The sequence below is a fragment of the Mastigoproctus giganteus genome, chromosome 6 (genome assembly GCF_048544385.1).
Source record: "Mastigoproctus giganteus isolate SK-2022 chromosome 6, ASM4854438v1, whole genome shotgun sequence".
NCBI classification, from domain to species: Eukaryota; Metazoa; Arthropoda; class Arachnida; order Uropygi; family Thelyphonidae; genus Mastigoproctus; species Mastigoproctus giganteus.
Window position 1 is genome coordinate 19,997,665 of NC_143580.1, and position 17,454 is coordinate 20,015,118.

The 17,454-nt window shown below is 36.5% G+C and overlaps 1 protein-coding gene across 1 annotated transcript in view; it reads left to right on the forward strand.

Annotated features, from left to right (window-relative positions):
• LOC150084042 (TBC1 domain family member 13) overlaps window positions 1-17,454 on the forward strand; it is a 127,125-nt gene that overhangs the window by 17,681 nt on the left and 91,990 nt on the right. The window contains exon 2 of the mRNA XM_090375002.1: window positions 9,037-9,110. Coding sequence (XP_090231128.1) covers window positions 9,037-9,110 — 74 coding nt within the window. The remainder of the gene's footprint in view (window positions 1-9,036; window positions 9,111-17,454) is intronic.

Consider the following 17,454-nt stretch of genomic DNA (forward strand, 5'->3'; position numbering starts at 1 on the left):
ACACACACTGCTTTACTCTGCCCCATTTTACACTGATTTTGTTTGTTGCTATTTATCCTTGGGCCAACTTTTGAAAGAGAAAATAGTGTATATTCTTATGCAACTGTACTATATTTACCAGAGTTAACAATTATCTGGACTTTGTCTCTGAGTAATATATCTTGGAATTAATCTGTAAAGCTTTTTTGTACACATATAATGTCTAACAAAAGATTACATGATAGTGTTAACAAATTCAGTAAAAAATTAAAAAGCATAACACTCAAACTTAAAATGGAATCTTAAAAGTGCTTTGAAGCAAGTGAATGTGAGTCATTCTTTAAATTTAGCTGTTTCAACTATCAGAACAACCATACAAAATTCTGGAGGAAAAAAAATTAGCTAAGCATGTAACAACTGCAATAATTGCAACAGAATACACATTTAAGAAGAAACTTAAATGAAACTTAGAATATAAAAAGACTGTTGAGCATATAGATTGAAGGACTGAATCAATACCATATACCAATGAGCCAGTTACTCATCACGGAGAAGGCAAAAAACATTTTCCTACTTTCAAGAACAGTGAAGAATCAAAAACTAAGACGTTTCATGCCAGTCATTGATGGTTTGATAGATTTAACTAGCACAGTCTAAAAGTCTAGAGAATGCCTGTTATCAAAGGCAAGATTTTCCTGCAACTTTAAAAGTAATCATCGGTTTTGATAACTATCTTCCTGAACTAGTTTTAGTGTTGGTGCTCTAAATTGAAAAAGAATGTCGCCGTGCACTTTCATACCTCAAGAAGAAAAGCTGACATCAAGATTCAAAGGCCACCTGACGCTTATGGACTGCCATAAATTAATGGTGGTAATGTTTTGGAAGGTTTCATGTAAGTACCCTGTGTAATGGGAGGGGATATTCCAAAAAACATTTTGCCTTTTTATTGGAGGTTAAATCCAAAAAAGCATGGATGAAAAAAGGCAAAATTTTGAGAGAATGGTTCAAAAATGAATTTTGCACTGAAATAAAACACTTATGAGGCCAATAACTTATAGCCTAGAGCAGTGGTTCTCAGCGTGGGATAAGCGTACCCCTTGGGGGTAAGTGGTAAAACTTTTGGGGGTATGCCATGAGAGCTCAAAAGTCGCTAGATCTAGTAACAAAGTTGCTAAGTTGGCAACACTGCTACTGATTAATTTCTCAGTGATTTCTGAGAAATTACTGATTAATGTCTGATTAGTTTCTGAAGATAACCCCAACCATTGATGAACTGTGCAAGCGTAAATAAGCACAACCATCTCACTGATAACCCAGTAAAATGTTTATAGTTTTATAAGATTTGTTAAATTGTTTGTCACTCTTTGTGTTTATTCATATATGTAATTTATGAATACAAAATTTAATGTGTGTATATATGTTTTATTTTATTCCCATTGTTATACTATAACTATAGTTTTATCTATCTATACAAGAGGTATAATAGACCCTTCCAAGAAGGGTCTATTTCCTTCCTAAAATGAAGTTTCCAGCCTTTATACAGTATTTCAGATGTGGCCTAACCACTGCCGCAATGGGATAATTAGCTCTTTGCCCCTGCTGATAAAGTATCATTTACAGAACCCCACGAGTTGTTTTAGCATCTATTTGCACTGCTTAGAGAAATTTGTCAGACTACAATTATCCCTAGATCTTTTTCACACTCCATTATTCTGAGTGGATACCATCCAAATGGTATATTATTCTGGGATTCTGCCCATATGCAGTATTTTATGTTCATTAATGTTAAACATGAATTGCCATTTTTCAGCCTTTCTTCTTCTTAGCTTATCTAGATCTTCCTGAAGTAGCATACCCTGATTATTGTCATTAACCACTGTGCCCATCTTTGTATCACCAGCAGACTTGGCTGATGCAGCTTATGCAGCATCATCCAAAAAAAAAAAAATCACGATAGGAAGGAGTATATGATGAGAGCCTTGTAGATCAATCCAGTCCTGGAGAGATAGTCCAAGGCTCGAGGGGTAGAATTTTTCTCTGCCTAGTCTGTGCTTGTTAACAGGAGAAACTGCTACTACAGGGATGAGATACACTTAAATAGAAAGGGTGCAAGAATATTTTCCAATACTATCGAGGCAGAGTTAGGTGGGTCGGAAAACTGCTAGCTTGGGGGATACACTGACTAATAGATTATCAGTAGCCACTGGCAGAGGTGAAAGCGATTCTTGTACTGCTTCTATTGAAACGCAATTGAGCAGCAGCCTGGAAAGCAAGGCAATGGGGATTTCCAGGACTGCTGGGAGTCATAGTGGAACAAGTTAACATCCTAATTAACATGCAATTAACATTTGTAGACAATGCAATGTGTTGAGTCAGTGTGGTATGACATAAGCACTAGTTACCCTAACACATGGGCTGTGTAAGGGTAACTAAGAGTAGAAACAGGTGCATGTATACTTGCATGTACATCAATGCTACGAGTATAGTTAATAAATTTTATGAGCTTCAAATGCTAGTCAAGACATCAAAGGCAGATATCGTTGGAATGTCAGAGATGTGGTGTCACACAGACATAAGCAGTGCAGAATTGGAATTTGGGGGGTACAGTGTGTACAGGAAGGGAGGAGGGGTTATGCTGTTAGTTAAGAAATGCATAAAATCTAAGGAAGTGCATCCAATTAACATTTGTGGACAATGCAATGTGTTGAGTCAGTGTGGTATGACATAAGCACACAGGAAAGGGAAAATGAGAGTAGGTGTATGTTATAGGCCTAATGAATCTGGTGAGTATAATGAGCAATTATGCAGAGAAATAGTGGACCAATAAATCAGAATGTCTTATAATGGGCATTTTAACTTTCCAGATATTGACTGGATTTGGCAAGAATTTTTTTGGATTTATTGGATGAATGTTTTCTACAGCAACATGTTCAAGAGGCAACCAGAGGGAGTAATACTCTTGATATGATTATCAGCAGTGATTCTTCATGCATTAAGAATCTGCAGATAAAGGAACCACTAGGTGGCAGTGAACACAGTGTACTGATATGGAATTTACTTAAAGATGTAACTACCATCGGGGGGTAAAGGTGACTACGGTGGTTTCAGAGTTGTTAAATTCTATACAGTGGGATCAACTAATGATGTAGCCAACAGTGAATTCTAAATTGGAAGCCTTCAGGGACTTAATCTTGGAGGGTACTAGGCTTTTCATACCAACTAAGAAATACTGTTCAAGGTTTAGGCCTAAATGGATGTCAGATGAATTAATGAGGCTTGTAGCACAGAAGAAGAATGTATGGGATGCATATAAATTAACAGGTGACACAGAAGCCTGTGATAGGTATAAAATGGTCTGTAACCAAGTCACAGAGGTTAGGTAGGCAAAGGCAGATTACGAGAAATCTTTGGCAAAGGATGCAAAGAAAAACACCAAGAGTTCTTTGCTTATGTAAACTCTAGAAGGAAGGGGATGAATCAGATTGGTCCACGTGATATCAATGGTTCAACTGTTTATGATCCTGCTCGGGTAGCTAACAAACTAAATGAATATTTTGCATCTACATTCACACATGAGGAGTTATTCAGGGAGGGGAATGCCAGAGTTGTATTAAACTCTGGCAGTAAGCTAGATAATCTTGTAATAACTGAGAGTAAAGTGGAGGAGAAATTGTTGAAGATAAACATAAGAAAGGCACCTGGGATGGATGGAATCTATCCAGTTATACTAAAGGAGGCAGCAAAGGAAGTAAGCAAACCCTTAGCCATAATTATGAGACCTTCCCTGGACTCGGGGGAGTTACCCATGGACTGGAGATGTGCAAATCTGACCCCAATCCACAAAGGAGGATCAAAGGCTGATAATTACAGACCTGGTAGTTTAACTTCTGTTCCAATGAAATTAATGGAGGCACTGGTTAAAGAAGCACTGCAGGATCATCTAGACAAGACTTCAGTTATTGCTCAGACACTGCATGGGTTTGTTAAGGGGAAGTCTTGTCTGACTAATTTGATTGGATACTATGATATAGTCACAAAGGAGCTGGATGCAAAGAATAATTTTGATATCATATATTTGGATCTTAGAAAGGCTTTTGGCTGTTTTACATGGAAGACTACTGCACAAATTGGAGCTGTGTGGTATTGAAAGCAAATTGCTGCTATGGTAAAGGGATGGTTGAGTGGGAGAAGACAGAGAGTGATAATCAATGGACACTACTCTTCTTGGACTAACGTTACTAGTGGAGTCCCCCGGGGTTCAGTGTTGGGTCCATTGTTGTTTTCTGTATTCATCAATGATATTGATGATTGTATATCAGGCATTAGCATTAGTAGAGGCATTTGATGCAAGAAAGCAAGCATATGCAGCATCAGCCAAAAAAAAAAATAATAAAATAAAATAAATAAATAAAAAATAACCACTTCCACTTCACCCCTCTGTTCGTTCGAAATACCTGTCCAGCTGAGCCTTAAACTTATTTAGGCTATCAACTTCCACGACAAGGGATGGAAGTTTATTCCACCAACCAACCACCCGCTGGCTAAAGGCAAATTTCCTCACGTCTATCCTACATCTGTCTTTTCGCAATTTGAATTTATGCACTCTCAGGTGATTATTCTGAGCAAGAGGAAGAATCCCATCAGCATTGAGCATGCTCAAACCATTCAAGGCTTTATACATCTCAATCAGATCACCTTGCAGGTGCCTAGTCTCCAGACACTGTAATTTGCAAAACTTAAGCCTTTCTTCGTAAGAGCACCCCTTTGTTCCATTCACTAATCTTGTTGCCCTTCTCTGTACTCGTTCCAGCATCTCTACATCCTTCTTGAAATGAGGCCTCCAGACCTGTATACAGTACTCTAGGTGTGGTCTGACCATTGCCTTATACAAGGGAATAATCACCTCCTTATCCCTGCTAGAAAAATTCCTATATATCATCGACAATACACCATGAGCTACTCTTGCAGGCCGTCTGCACTGCTCAGAAAACTTCATATCTGCCTGCACAACCATCCCCAGGTCCCTTTCATTCTCTACCACTGTCAGTGTAGTACCACAGAGTTGATACGATGCTCTGGGGTTGCTGTTTCCCATATGTAGTACTTTACATTTGTCAATGTTAAACTTCATTTGCAACCTCGAAGCCCATCTGCTCAACCTTTCCAGATCCTGTTGCAGTAGCATAGTGTCAGTAGTGTCCTTGACAACCCTGCTAACCTTCGTATCGTCGGCAAACTTGGACATTAAGCTTGATATACCATCATCAATATCATTTATAAATACAGAAAACAATAATGGACCCAATACTGAACCCTGAGGGACTCCACTAATAACATTAGTCCACGATGAGCAGTGTCCATTGATTACCACTCTCTGTCTTCTCCCCCTCAACCACCCCTTTATCCACAGCAGCAATTTGCATCCAATGCCACATTGCTCCAATTTGTGCAACAGTCTTCCATGTGCAACAGTATCAAAAGCCTTTCTAAGATCCAAGTATATAATATCAAAGTTATTCCCTGCATCCAGTTCTTTTGTGACTTCATCATAGTATCCAATCAAATTGGTCAGGCAAGACTTCCCCTTAACAAAACCATGCTGTGTCTGATCTATGACTGAAGTCTTGTCTAGATGATCCTGCAGTGCTTCTTTAACCAGTGCCTCCATTAATTTTCCAGGAACAGAAGTTAAACTAACAGGTCTATAATTATTTGTGTCGCCCTTTGATCCTCCTTTGTGAATTGGGGTTACATTTGCACATCTCTAGTCCATGGGTACTTCCCCTGAGTCCAAGGAAGCTCTCATAATTATGGCTAAGGGTTTGCTTACTTCCTTTAATATAACTGGACAGATCCCATCCACTCCAGATGCCTTTCTTGTATTTATCTTCAACAATTTCTCCTCCACTTTACTCTCAGTTATTACAAGATTCTCTTGCTTACTGCCAAAGTTGAATACACCTCTGGCATTCCCCTCGCTGAATAACTCCTCATGTGTGAATGTAGATGCAAAATATTCATTTAGTTTGTTAGCTACCCGAGCAGGATCATAAACAGTTGAACCATTGATTTACATAAGCAAAGAACTCTTGGTGTTTTTCTTTGCATCCCTTGCTAAAGATTTCTCGTAATCTGCCTAACCTCCTTTGTAACTTGGTTACAGATCAACTTGTATCTATCATAGGCTTCTGTGTCACGTGTTAATTTGTATGTATCCCATGCATTTTTCTTCTCTGCCATATGTCTCATTAGTTCATCTGACATCCACTTAGGCCTAAAACTTGACAATATTTCTTAGTTGGTATGTAAAGCCTAGTAGCTTCCAAGATAAGTTCTTTGAATGCTTCCCATTTTGAATTTGCTGTTGGTAACATCATCAGTTGGTCCCACTGTATAGAATTTAAATACTGTCTCAGTCCATCGTAATCGCCTTTACGAAAGCAATAACCCTTCCCTTTACCCCTAATGGTAGTTACCTCTTTGAGTAAATCCCACTTCAGCACACTGTGATCACTGCCACCTAGTGGTTCATTTACCTGCAGATTCTTAATGCATGAAGAATCACTACTGATAATCAAATCAAGAGTATTACTCCCTCTAGTTGCCTCCCGAACATGCTGATGTAGAAAATAATCATCCAGTAAATCCACAAAAGCCTTGCTAGTGTGTTAGTGACCAGACCCCAAATTCCAGTCAATATCTAGGAAATTAAAATCCCCCATTATAAGACTCTCTGATTTACTGGCCCACTCTATTTCCCTGTACAATTTCTTATTATACTCATCACAGTCATTAGGCCTATAGCACACTCTTACTCTCAATTTTGATCTCCCAATGCTTATGTCACACCAAACTGACTCGACACTGCACTGTCCAGCAATGTCGACTGGCTTCACTTCCTTGGATTTTATGTATTTCTTAACTAATAGCATAACCCTTCCTCTCTTCCTACCCTGTCTGTCCTTTCTGTAGACATTGTACTCCCCAAATTCCAATTCTGCATTCCTTATATCTGTGTGACACCACATCTCTGAAATCCCCACAATATCTGCCTTTGATGTTTTGAGCAATACCTCAAATTCATCAAATTTATTTCCTAAACTCCTATCATTGGTGTACACGCAAGTATACATGCACCTGTTCTTTTTCTTAGCTACCCTAACACAACCTATGTGTTTATTTGTACCCCAGTGATTCCCAGCAGTCTCTGAACTATCCTGCATCTTATTTTCCAGGCTGCGGCTCATTCCAATAGAAGCAGTGCAAGAATCACTTTCACCTCTGCCAGTGGCTACTGTTAATCTATTAGTCCTTGTATCCCCCCAATCTAGCAGTTTTCCGACCCACCTAACACTGCCTCGATAGCATCAGCAAACATTCTTGCACCCTTTCTATTCAAGTGTATCCCAGGCTTAAATTTGCAGATGATACAAAGTTCAGCAGGGTTGTTAATGACAGTATACTGCTGCAACAGGATCTAGAAAAGTTGAGCAGATGGGCTGAGAGGTTGCAACTGGAGTTTAACATTGACAAATGTAAAGTATTGCATATGGGAAGCAGTAACCCCAGAGTAACATATCAACTGTGTGGTACTACATTAACAGTGGTACCGATTGAAAAGGACCTGGGAGGAATTGTGCAGGTAGATATGAAGTTTTCTGAGCAGTGCAGACCGTCTGCAAGAGTAGCTCATGGTGTCTTGTTACTGATATACGGGAATTTTTCTAGCAGGGATAAGGAGGTGATTATCCCCTTGTATAAGGCAATTGTCAGGCCACACCTTGAGTACTGTATACAGGTTTGGAGGCCTCATTTTAAGAAGGATGTAGAGCTGTTGGAACAAGTACAGAGATGGACAACAAGATTAGTGAATGGAACAAAGTGTTGCTCTTATGAAGAAAGGCTTAAGTTTTGCAAATTACAGTCTGGAGACTAGGCACCTATGAGTTGATTTGATTGAGGTGTATAAATTTTTGAATGGTTTGAGCATGCTCAATGCTGATGGGATTCTTGCTCAGAATAATCGCCTGAGAGGGCATAAATTTAAATTGAGGAAAGACATTTGTAGGATAAATGTGCGGGAGTTTGCCTTTAGCCAGCTGGTGTTTGATTGCTGAAACAAACTTGGAAGTTTGTTCCAGCCATCTCCTCGCTCCAAACAAACATCTGGAGCTAGGGGATGGCTGAAATGAGAAGTGTTTTTTTTATTTATTTATTAGTTTTTTTTTTTTTTTTGGCTGATGCTATATAAGCTATGCTTTCTTGCATCATGTGCCCTTGCTAATGCTAATAATTAATTCTAACTGGAAGATAAATTATTTTGTGATAACTGAGAAGAGAAATTGTTGAAGCTAAAAGGCAAATAAGGAATCTGAGGCTGATCGAATCTATCCAGTTACATTAAAAGAAGCATATAATGAGATAAGAAAACCTTTGGTCATAATTATGAAAGCATCCTTGTAATCAGAGGAGGTCCCTAGAATTTGGAGATGTGTAAATATCTCTTCTGTTTACAAATGGGAACGAAATGCATAATTACTGGTCTGTAAGCCTGACTTCTGCTCCAGGGAAAATAATGAATTCTGTGGTTAAGGAGGTAATGCAGTATCATCTCTTTAGGAATGCAGTTATATGGCAATCACATCATGGATTTGTTAAGGGGAAATTTCTCTGCCTTTTTTGACCAATCTGATTAGGAAAAAAGGTTACTTTTAGGATTTTCATAAACAAATATTTTGGAAAATATGATATTGGTTAGTTTTGTTAAGACAGCTGTATTGCAGGATGTGAAATATTTTGTTAGCAAATTTGAAATTCAAAAATTGTTTCAATTATTTTAGTATTTGTAGCCAGTGAGTCTTGAACCCCTTTCTTATTTTTATGATTTTAATAGAAATTTTGGTTTTACTTAAAAAAAAAAAAAAAATTCCTTAAAAATAGAAGGTAGAGAAATACTGATATCAGTCAATAGATATACATGTATGGTGAAATGAAATTTCATATTTTGTTTAAACTATAAGTGTGAGTATCTGTTAATAAAATTCATTATATTTATAGGTTAAAGGAGTTGCAAGATGTACTCCAAATGGAGAAAATAGATTGTTTTATGCTACGGCGCCTTTGCTTTAATGGTAAATAAACCTTTCTTTCAGAAGTTAAACTGCAATGTAAACTCTTTAGTATGATTTGATTTTAAAATGAAATTTTAAAATCAAATGTATAGGAAATAAAGTTAAATTTTCTATTTACTTATTGTATACTGTAATGAAATGTGGTAGTCTTTCACAGTTTAAAAAAAAGGACTGAAATTTTTCTTCATAGTCAATTTTATGTCATTTGTAAGCTTAATTAATAAGTTTACAATATAAGAGGATCCCAGGATGAATAAAATTATTTCCTATTTCTAAAGAAATAAGAAAACATTTTTAAGTTTAATAAGTCCAAGTATTTTATGTATACTTTAGTATACATAAAATACTCTGACTTATTAAGCTTGCAAATAATTCTCTAAAACTAAATATGAAGAAAATTTTTCAGTGTTTTTTTTTTTTAGACTGAAAGAGTATCATATTTTCATTATGGTTTACAAAAAATATCAATCAGAAATCCGGGAACGTGATATTTGTATCATGTTCCCGGATTTCTGACTAGGTTTGCCTATTTTTTACCTCCCACAGGCCAGATTGATGGAGCTACAATTAAATACTGAGATGAAAGACTCATTCATGTCGCCAGTTGGAATAATTTCATGCGTGGAAGAACCCCCCCCCCCACTGCAGATGATATGGTAATGGCATCTGAGTCCCAGCCAGACCCCACTTTTAATTGCGTCGATATCACCATAAGATAGAATTGACTTTTGGTTCTGTTTAAAGTATTGGAGAAGGCTCTTATGTAAAAGGCCTTCTTTTGTATCGATATCAGGAATATGGAATAACCTGAGGAATGTAGAATTCAAAGTATCTTTGTAGATACTTTGACTTCTACATTTTTGTAGAATTCAGAGCCAGATCTGAAGTGGATCACTTCTTTTTATGTTTGACTCTCTTCATTTTTTTGGCAAACATACGAAGTTATCATTGTACTGTATATTGAAATGAATAGCATTGCAATATGGGGATGGTTGTAACCTGGTTGCAAGGGGAGGGATAGTATTTGCTATGGTTGCTGAATGTAGGTAATTGCAAAAAAGAAAAACCCTGTTAACTTTTTTGCTAAACAAAGAATATTCATTACTTTGAAAATTTTAAATAATTGTGACTACTTTTCTGTACAGTAGGACCATGAGAAAATTTTTAACCCTTTCTGGAGTATGGTATATGTTTATTTGCTTGTGTTTGGGCCCCGAGCCTGTGTGTCATTTTATATTGCAAAATATATACTTCTGCAGTGAGAGAACTCAGATTCCTAGTTAGAAGAAATTTCTAAAATGGAGTGCATTGTCAAATCCATATTCTTTTAAAACTGACGTTGCCACATTGACTGTTGAGATGATGATGAAATGTGCAAGCTGATCATTGCTGTGGTCCCAGGTTACTAAGATTTTCTTAAATAACATTGGTTAAAGGGTATAAGCATGATTTCAAGATTGGGTTAGTTGTGAGTGATCAATGCCAAGCATCATGCTTTCAAAATAACTTAGATAGGCCTTAGGAATAACCAAAAATATGGCAGCTATGTTTTCACCTGTTGGGTGTTTGAATTAGAAAGAGTAAAGGAAGAAAGGGATTTGAGGGCTACAATACAGACAGACATGAAAATTTCCATGTGATGTAAGCAAGTGGCAAAGAGGGCTCTTGGTTACCTATCAAATGTTTATCAAACATTTCCTTGTAGAAATAGAAAGGTCATAAACCCATTGTATTAAGGCAGTTAGCATTAGTAGAGGCATATGATGCAAAAAAGCATGCTTATGCAGCATCAGCCAAAAAAAAAAAAAACTTTCCTATTTCACCCATCCATTCACTCCAAATTTTTGTATGGTCTTGCCTTGAATTTATTTAACTGTCAGTTTCTACGACAGATGGTAGTTTCTTCCAGCGATCAACCACTCGCTGGCTAAAGGCAATTTTCCACACTTCTGTTCTACAACATTCTTTCTTCAATTTGAATTTGTCCCCTCAGGCGATTAATCTAGGCAAGAGAAAGAATCTTATCAGCATTGAGCTTGCTCAAACCATTCAAGGCCTTAAACACCTCAGTCAAATCATCTCGCAGGTGCCTAGTCTCCAGACACTACAATTTCCAGAATTTAAGCCTTTCTCGAAAGAGGAAACCTTTCGTTCCATTCACCAATCTCGTTGCCCTTCTCTGTACTCGTTCCAGCAGCTCTACATCCTTCCTAAAATGGGGCCTCCAGACCTGTATACGGTACTGAAGGTGTGGCTTGACCATTGCCTTATACAAGGGGGTAATCACTTCCTTATCCCTGCTAGAAAAATTCCTATATATCAATGAAAAGACACCAAGAGCTATTGCAGATAGTCTGCACCCTTGCAGATTGTCTGCACTGCTCAGAAAACTTCATATCTTATTGCACAATTACCCCCAGGTCATTTTCATTCTCCACTACCCTGAGTGTAGTACCACACAGTTGATATGTTATTCTGGGGTTACTGCTACCCATAAGCAGTACTTTACATTTGTCAATGTTAAACTTCAGTTGCCACTTCTCAACTCATCTGCTCAACTTTTCTAGATCCTGTTGCAGCAGCGTACTGTCATTAGTGCCCTTAACAACCCTGCCAACCTTCATATCGTCTGCAAACTTATACATTAAGCCTGATATACCTTCATCAGTATCATTAATAAATACAAAAAACAACAATGGACCTCACACCGAACCCTGGGGGCTCACTAATAATATTAGTCCACGAAGAGCAGTGTCCATTGATTACCACTCTGTCTTCTCTCACTCAATCATCCCTTTATCCATAGCAGCAATTTGTCCTTAATGCCATACTGCTCCAATTTGTACAGTAGTCTTCCATGTGCAGTAGTATCAAAAACTTTCCTAAAATCCAAGTATGTGACATCAAAATTATTTTTTCCATCCAGTTTCTTTGTGACCACATCATAGTATCTAATCGAATTGGTCAGACAAGATTTTCCCTTAACAGACCCATGCTGTGTCTGAACTATAACTTCCGTCTTGTTTAAATGATCCTGCAGAGCTTCTTTAACCAGTGACTCCATTAATTTCCTTGGAACAGAAGTTGCAAAATCTACTTGGAATACCTTGTTCAGGTATGGAGACCACATCTAAAAAAAAAAAACAGTGTTTCTTGAAAGAGGCTAAAGACAAGCAGTAGTATACATGGTGAGATTGGCAGAGGATGCTCACATGAGAAAGACTTTAAAATAAGTGGCCTACAGAGCTTGGTAACTAGGTACCTTAGAGGGAATCTGATTCAAGTCTTTAAGGCTCTGAGATGGGATAGTAAAAGGAATGGAAGTGAAATATTCACAGCTATAAATAATGGTTGAAGTAGAGAATATAAATTTAAATTAGAGGGAAAGAGGTTTAGACTGCATTGTAGGAAATTTTATTTTAAGCAATGATTTGCTAATTGCTGGAATAAGTTTTCTCCATTGGTAGTTGAGGCTGACAGTTTGGGGAAGTTCAAAGATTAGCTGGATAAGTGCCTGTATGAGGAAGGAATACTTGATGAGAATCAACCGAAAGAACAAGCTGGCTTTAGGACAGGATTCTCAACTATGGATCGCCTTCACGTAATATCACAGCTAATGAAGAAAGCAAATGAATATAAAACACCATTATGCCTGGCATTTGTGGATTATGAAAAGGCATTTGACTCCATACAGCATAAGGAAATGTTTTGGGCACTGGAAAGACAAGCATAGATACCCCGCATATTATGATTTTGAAGAAAATATATGAGAGTGCTACCTCCTTTATTAGACTAGACAAAGACAGTAGGAAATTTAAAATTGAGAAAGGAGTTCGACAAGGAGACACAATATCTCCGAAGCTGTTTACTGCTGCCCTTGAGGAAGCTTTCAGAAGATTAGACTGGTCGCAGAAAGGAGTCAATGTGAACAGAGAGTACCTAAACCATTTACGATTTGCAGATGACATTGTGGTCATAAGCCACGATCCCAAAGAATTAGAGGAAAATCTTAATCAGTTATGCACAGCTAGTAAGGATTTTGGACTAAAGATGAATATGGCTAAAACAAAAGTAATGATGAACAAGTATGCCACAGAAAGGGAAATAATGATTGAAGGAGCAGTAATTGAAAAGATGGAGTCATATACTTATCTGGGACAAGTTATTAGCTGTAATAATGATAAATGGATGGAAGTCAAGAGAAGAATAAATTTTGGATGGATAGCATTCAGGAAATATAGTCACATACTGAAGAGCAATATCCCAGTTTGTCTGAAACGTAAAATAATGAACCAATGTATACTCTGCCCCATGACTTATGGAAGTGAAACTTGGGCACTCACCAAAAGAATGGAAGAGAAGCTGAGAACTCACCAAAAGAATGGAAGAGAAGCTGAGAACTACACAGCGAAGAATGGAACGAATCATATTGGGAATCAGACTGTTAGATAAGAAGAGAAACACATGGATTAGGCAGCAAACTCAAGTAAAGGACATTCTTATTCAAAACTAAAGAACTAAAATGGTCTTGGGCAGGACACATAGCTCAAAGACATTGATGACAGATGGACTAAGAAAATAACAGAATGGTATCCAAGAGGAGCTAGAAGAAAACCTGGAAGACAAAGGCGGAGATGGATAGATGAAATTCGTGAGTTTGTGGGTAGTAAATGGATGGCCAGTGCTCAAAACAGAAGGAACTGGAAAGTTGCTGGAGAGGCCTTCATCCTGCAGTGGATTGAAAATGGCTGATGATGATGATGAGGAAGGAAACGCAAGTAGTTTATTTTATTTTATTTTTTGGCTGGTGCAGCCAAACCCTGAAACTTCCTTGCATCATATTACTAATATTGATGTCATTCATGTGTAGTTTTCTTTAGTGTAGATAATTTTGTGGTGGAATTTCACACTGAGTCATGACTGCCTCAGTAAGAAGGAATTGGAGGAGAGGGGCAAATTCCCCATGATGAGAATTTTTGGCAATACAGTTGGCCCTGAAATTTTAAATTATTCTTGCCTACTGAGAGAGAGTTCTAAAATATCTTAATTGGCATAGGGACGATAAATCTGGAAGGGATGTGGAGGCTAGTCAGAGATATTCCATGTCATCCATGAGCTGAATTCCATGAATTTTTTGCCTAGCTGCCAATGTGCAATTAAAAATGAAACTAACCATAAACATTTAGTCATTATCAGTTGATACTAATCTGTCATCTTCTGGAGAGATCTTGATATTGGAACCTGTTAACTAAGTCTGTACATTAACCAAGGTTCTTAACCATATCAAGGCATTGTTTGCAAAGAAACCATTTTGTAGTACTAAAGAAATGATTATACACTAGAACTTCGGTTATCCAGAAGTCAGTTATCCTGAAAGTCAGTTATCCGGAATAATTTGGAAGGTTGATTTTTCTTGTTCTTTTTGTTAATGGTAGTATTTGAGACAAATGTTTTATTATGCTACGAGAGTATTTCTACCTGTTTTTTTACGTCATATACCTGGTGAAATATTGGATTAGGACTAATGGGTTTTCTCGGAAACCATGAGTGATAGTTTTTAGTCATTCTCTTCTGAACCCAATTTTCCATGACGTATTTTATTCTCTTCATTTCATGTTATGTTTAGTTTAGTTCCAGATTCGGTAAGAATAATATCGGCCTGAAACTGTGCAATTTATTATTTTTCTCAGTATACAAAAACATCTCAGTAAAAGAAACAGCACGGAAATGGATAGAAAACCAGGAAGAATGCAATAGAATCAAATTGATATTATTAAGGGACTTGGGAAATCTGGCAGCAAAAAAAAAAGGTCACAACAAACGAAACAAAAAAACAATTGAACATTATTTTAAAAAATTACTTAAAATTTTTTCCACATAAAATTTGCAGTAAAATACTTATCTGAATATACATACATATGAAAATTTGTATTATTTTTTTTTTCACACTATTTAAAGTGTTTTTCTTACCTTAATACATTCTAACAGAATTTATTTAATTTTACCATACGTTCGATTATCTGAAAAATTTTGCTATCTGGAAGAGGTCTGACATTAATTATTCCAGATAACTGACTGGAATATATATACTGGAACTATATATATAAAATCATCTCTTTCAGGGCGAGCCATCCCGAGGGTACAAGGGGTGCACTGCACCTGGGCACCAATGCTTCAAAACCTAAAACTTACATACACATATGAGAAAATTTTAAAGGGAGGGGCACCAACTTGCAGGTGGCACCCAGGCATGACATTCCCTGTGAACACCCCTGATTTCTTTAGTATTAAATAGACAACAAGGTTCAGTTATTAACAAGGCTCAGTTATCAAATCCTCTCACATACACATATATCAATAAGAGCAATATAATGTCATCACTTATGCCTGTAGGTTTTGTGGCCTTCTAAAGATTACTGTATGCTCTTACTGCTTTCTTGACAGTTTATTTTTCATTGTAACAAAATTTTACAATGTAAACTCTTAAAAGAAAGAGCAGAAATAATTGAATTAAAATGCAGACTGGTTCTAATGTAGATTTTACTATATGCCACTACATGAAATGCAAAAGATGGCCAAAAAAGTGTGTAAACTTATGTAGCAAATTTATGATTAAATAAGTTTAAAAAAAAGTTGACCTATATTCCAAAACATATGGCATGTTATTTATCTCTAAAGAAGCAAGGTGGAAGAAAATTTTTTTTTGGTAAATCAATTTTTCACAAATGTTTTTAATGTTCATGTATTTGCTAAAGGGTTTTTTTTTTTTTTTTTTTCCTTGTGTATGTGGTTGAGCATAGTAAATTATATTGCTAAAAATCCAGTGAGATTACCTTGAATACCTTTTTCCTTCCTTAAATAAAATCATATCTTTTGTATCATTTAGTTTTATATTTGCCCAAAGATGCAGCTTTTCCAAAAAACACATTAGTATGAGAAGGTTTATTTTATTATTATTATTTTTAATATAGGCCATTTAGAAAAAAAATTTTAAATGTCATTAAGATTTCGAATTACTAATGCTGGTTGTCACCTTCTTTTGATTATATGTTTAATCATTAATATTTTAAGATTTACAACTCACTCCCTTCTTTTCTACTTTTCTCTTCCTGGCATGTTTTTCATTCATAATCCAGTCTCCTTCAGATCTTGTATTTCCCCCCACCACCACCCTTTGTTATGTGATTGTTTTTTTTTTTTCCTATTATTTTCTTTGGTGCTTTCATTTAGTATTTACAATGTTGCAGCATTAGTATTAGTAGTGAAAAATAATTCAAGAAAGTTGTATATGTAAAATTTAGTTTGGACACAACAGTAGCTATTTTATCCTTATTCACATATTAATCTAATAACTAATACATTAATAATAGCTAATTTAATAAAAAATTAAACCTTGTAAATATGGAAACTTTATAAATCTGGCATCCTCAGATTGCATATACCATTGCATATACTGGATTTTTAAAAATTATGGTTTTTTTGAAGGTTATCCACATGGCCTAAGTATTTAGGGGTACTTTGTGTCTTTTATTAGATAATACAGAAGCTCTGATACTTATAATATTCAGCAGCATTAAACCAAAATATTAACCTCTACTGCTGGATTGGTCCAGCAGGCAAGGTACTTGCCTAAGAAATATTGGTTGCAGGTTTGAATGGTTTTTAAATCTAAATGTATACTCCTATACTATTAAATACTATACTGTGAACTACACTGCTTGACAAAATTAGCAGAACACATAGAAAACATAGTATAACTCGTACAGCTTGGGATGAATCATGACAAAATTGATATGGTGGTGTACCATAGAATAACAATGAAATGAGGAGACAGCAAGAAATGTCAGATGTATAAGGGATCTTTCTAGAAGTTATATAAGAATTACCAAAAAAAGGTCACATTACAGAAATTGATGCAAGGTGCTCAAAAATATGGTCACATGATATCAGTATGGTGTATAATCCCCTCTGACTGCTAAACAGACCTAACGGCAGTGAACCACACTCAATATTGGCATTAGCATTGGCATTCATGATGGCATGCAATGCAAGAAAGCAAGCTTATACAGCATCAGCAAAAAAAAAAAAAAACTTCCCATTTCACCTATCTATTTGCTCCAAAAGTTTGTCCAGTTCTTCCTTGAATCTATCAGGGAAGAACTGGACATTAAGCAATCTAATTAAGCAATCCACAATGACAGATGGTAGTTTATTCCAGCAATCAACCACTCTGGCTAAAGACAAATTTCCTCATCTATTCTGCAACTGTCTTTCCTCGATTTGAATTTATGAGCTTAAATCCTCAATCTGAGCAAGAGGAAGAATCCCATCAGCATTGAGCTTG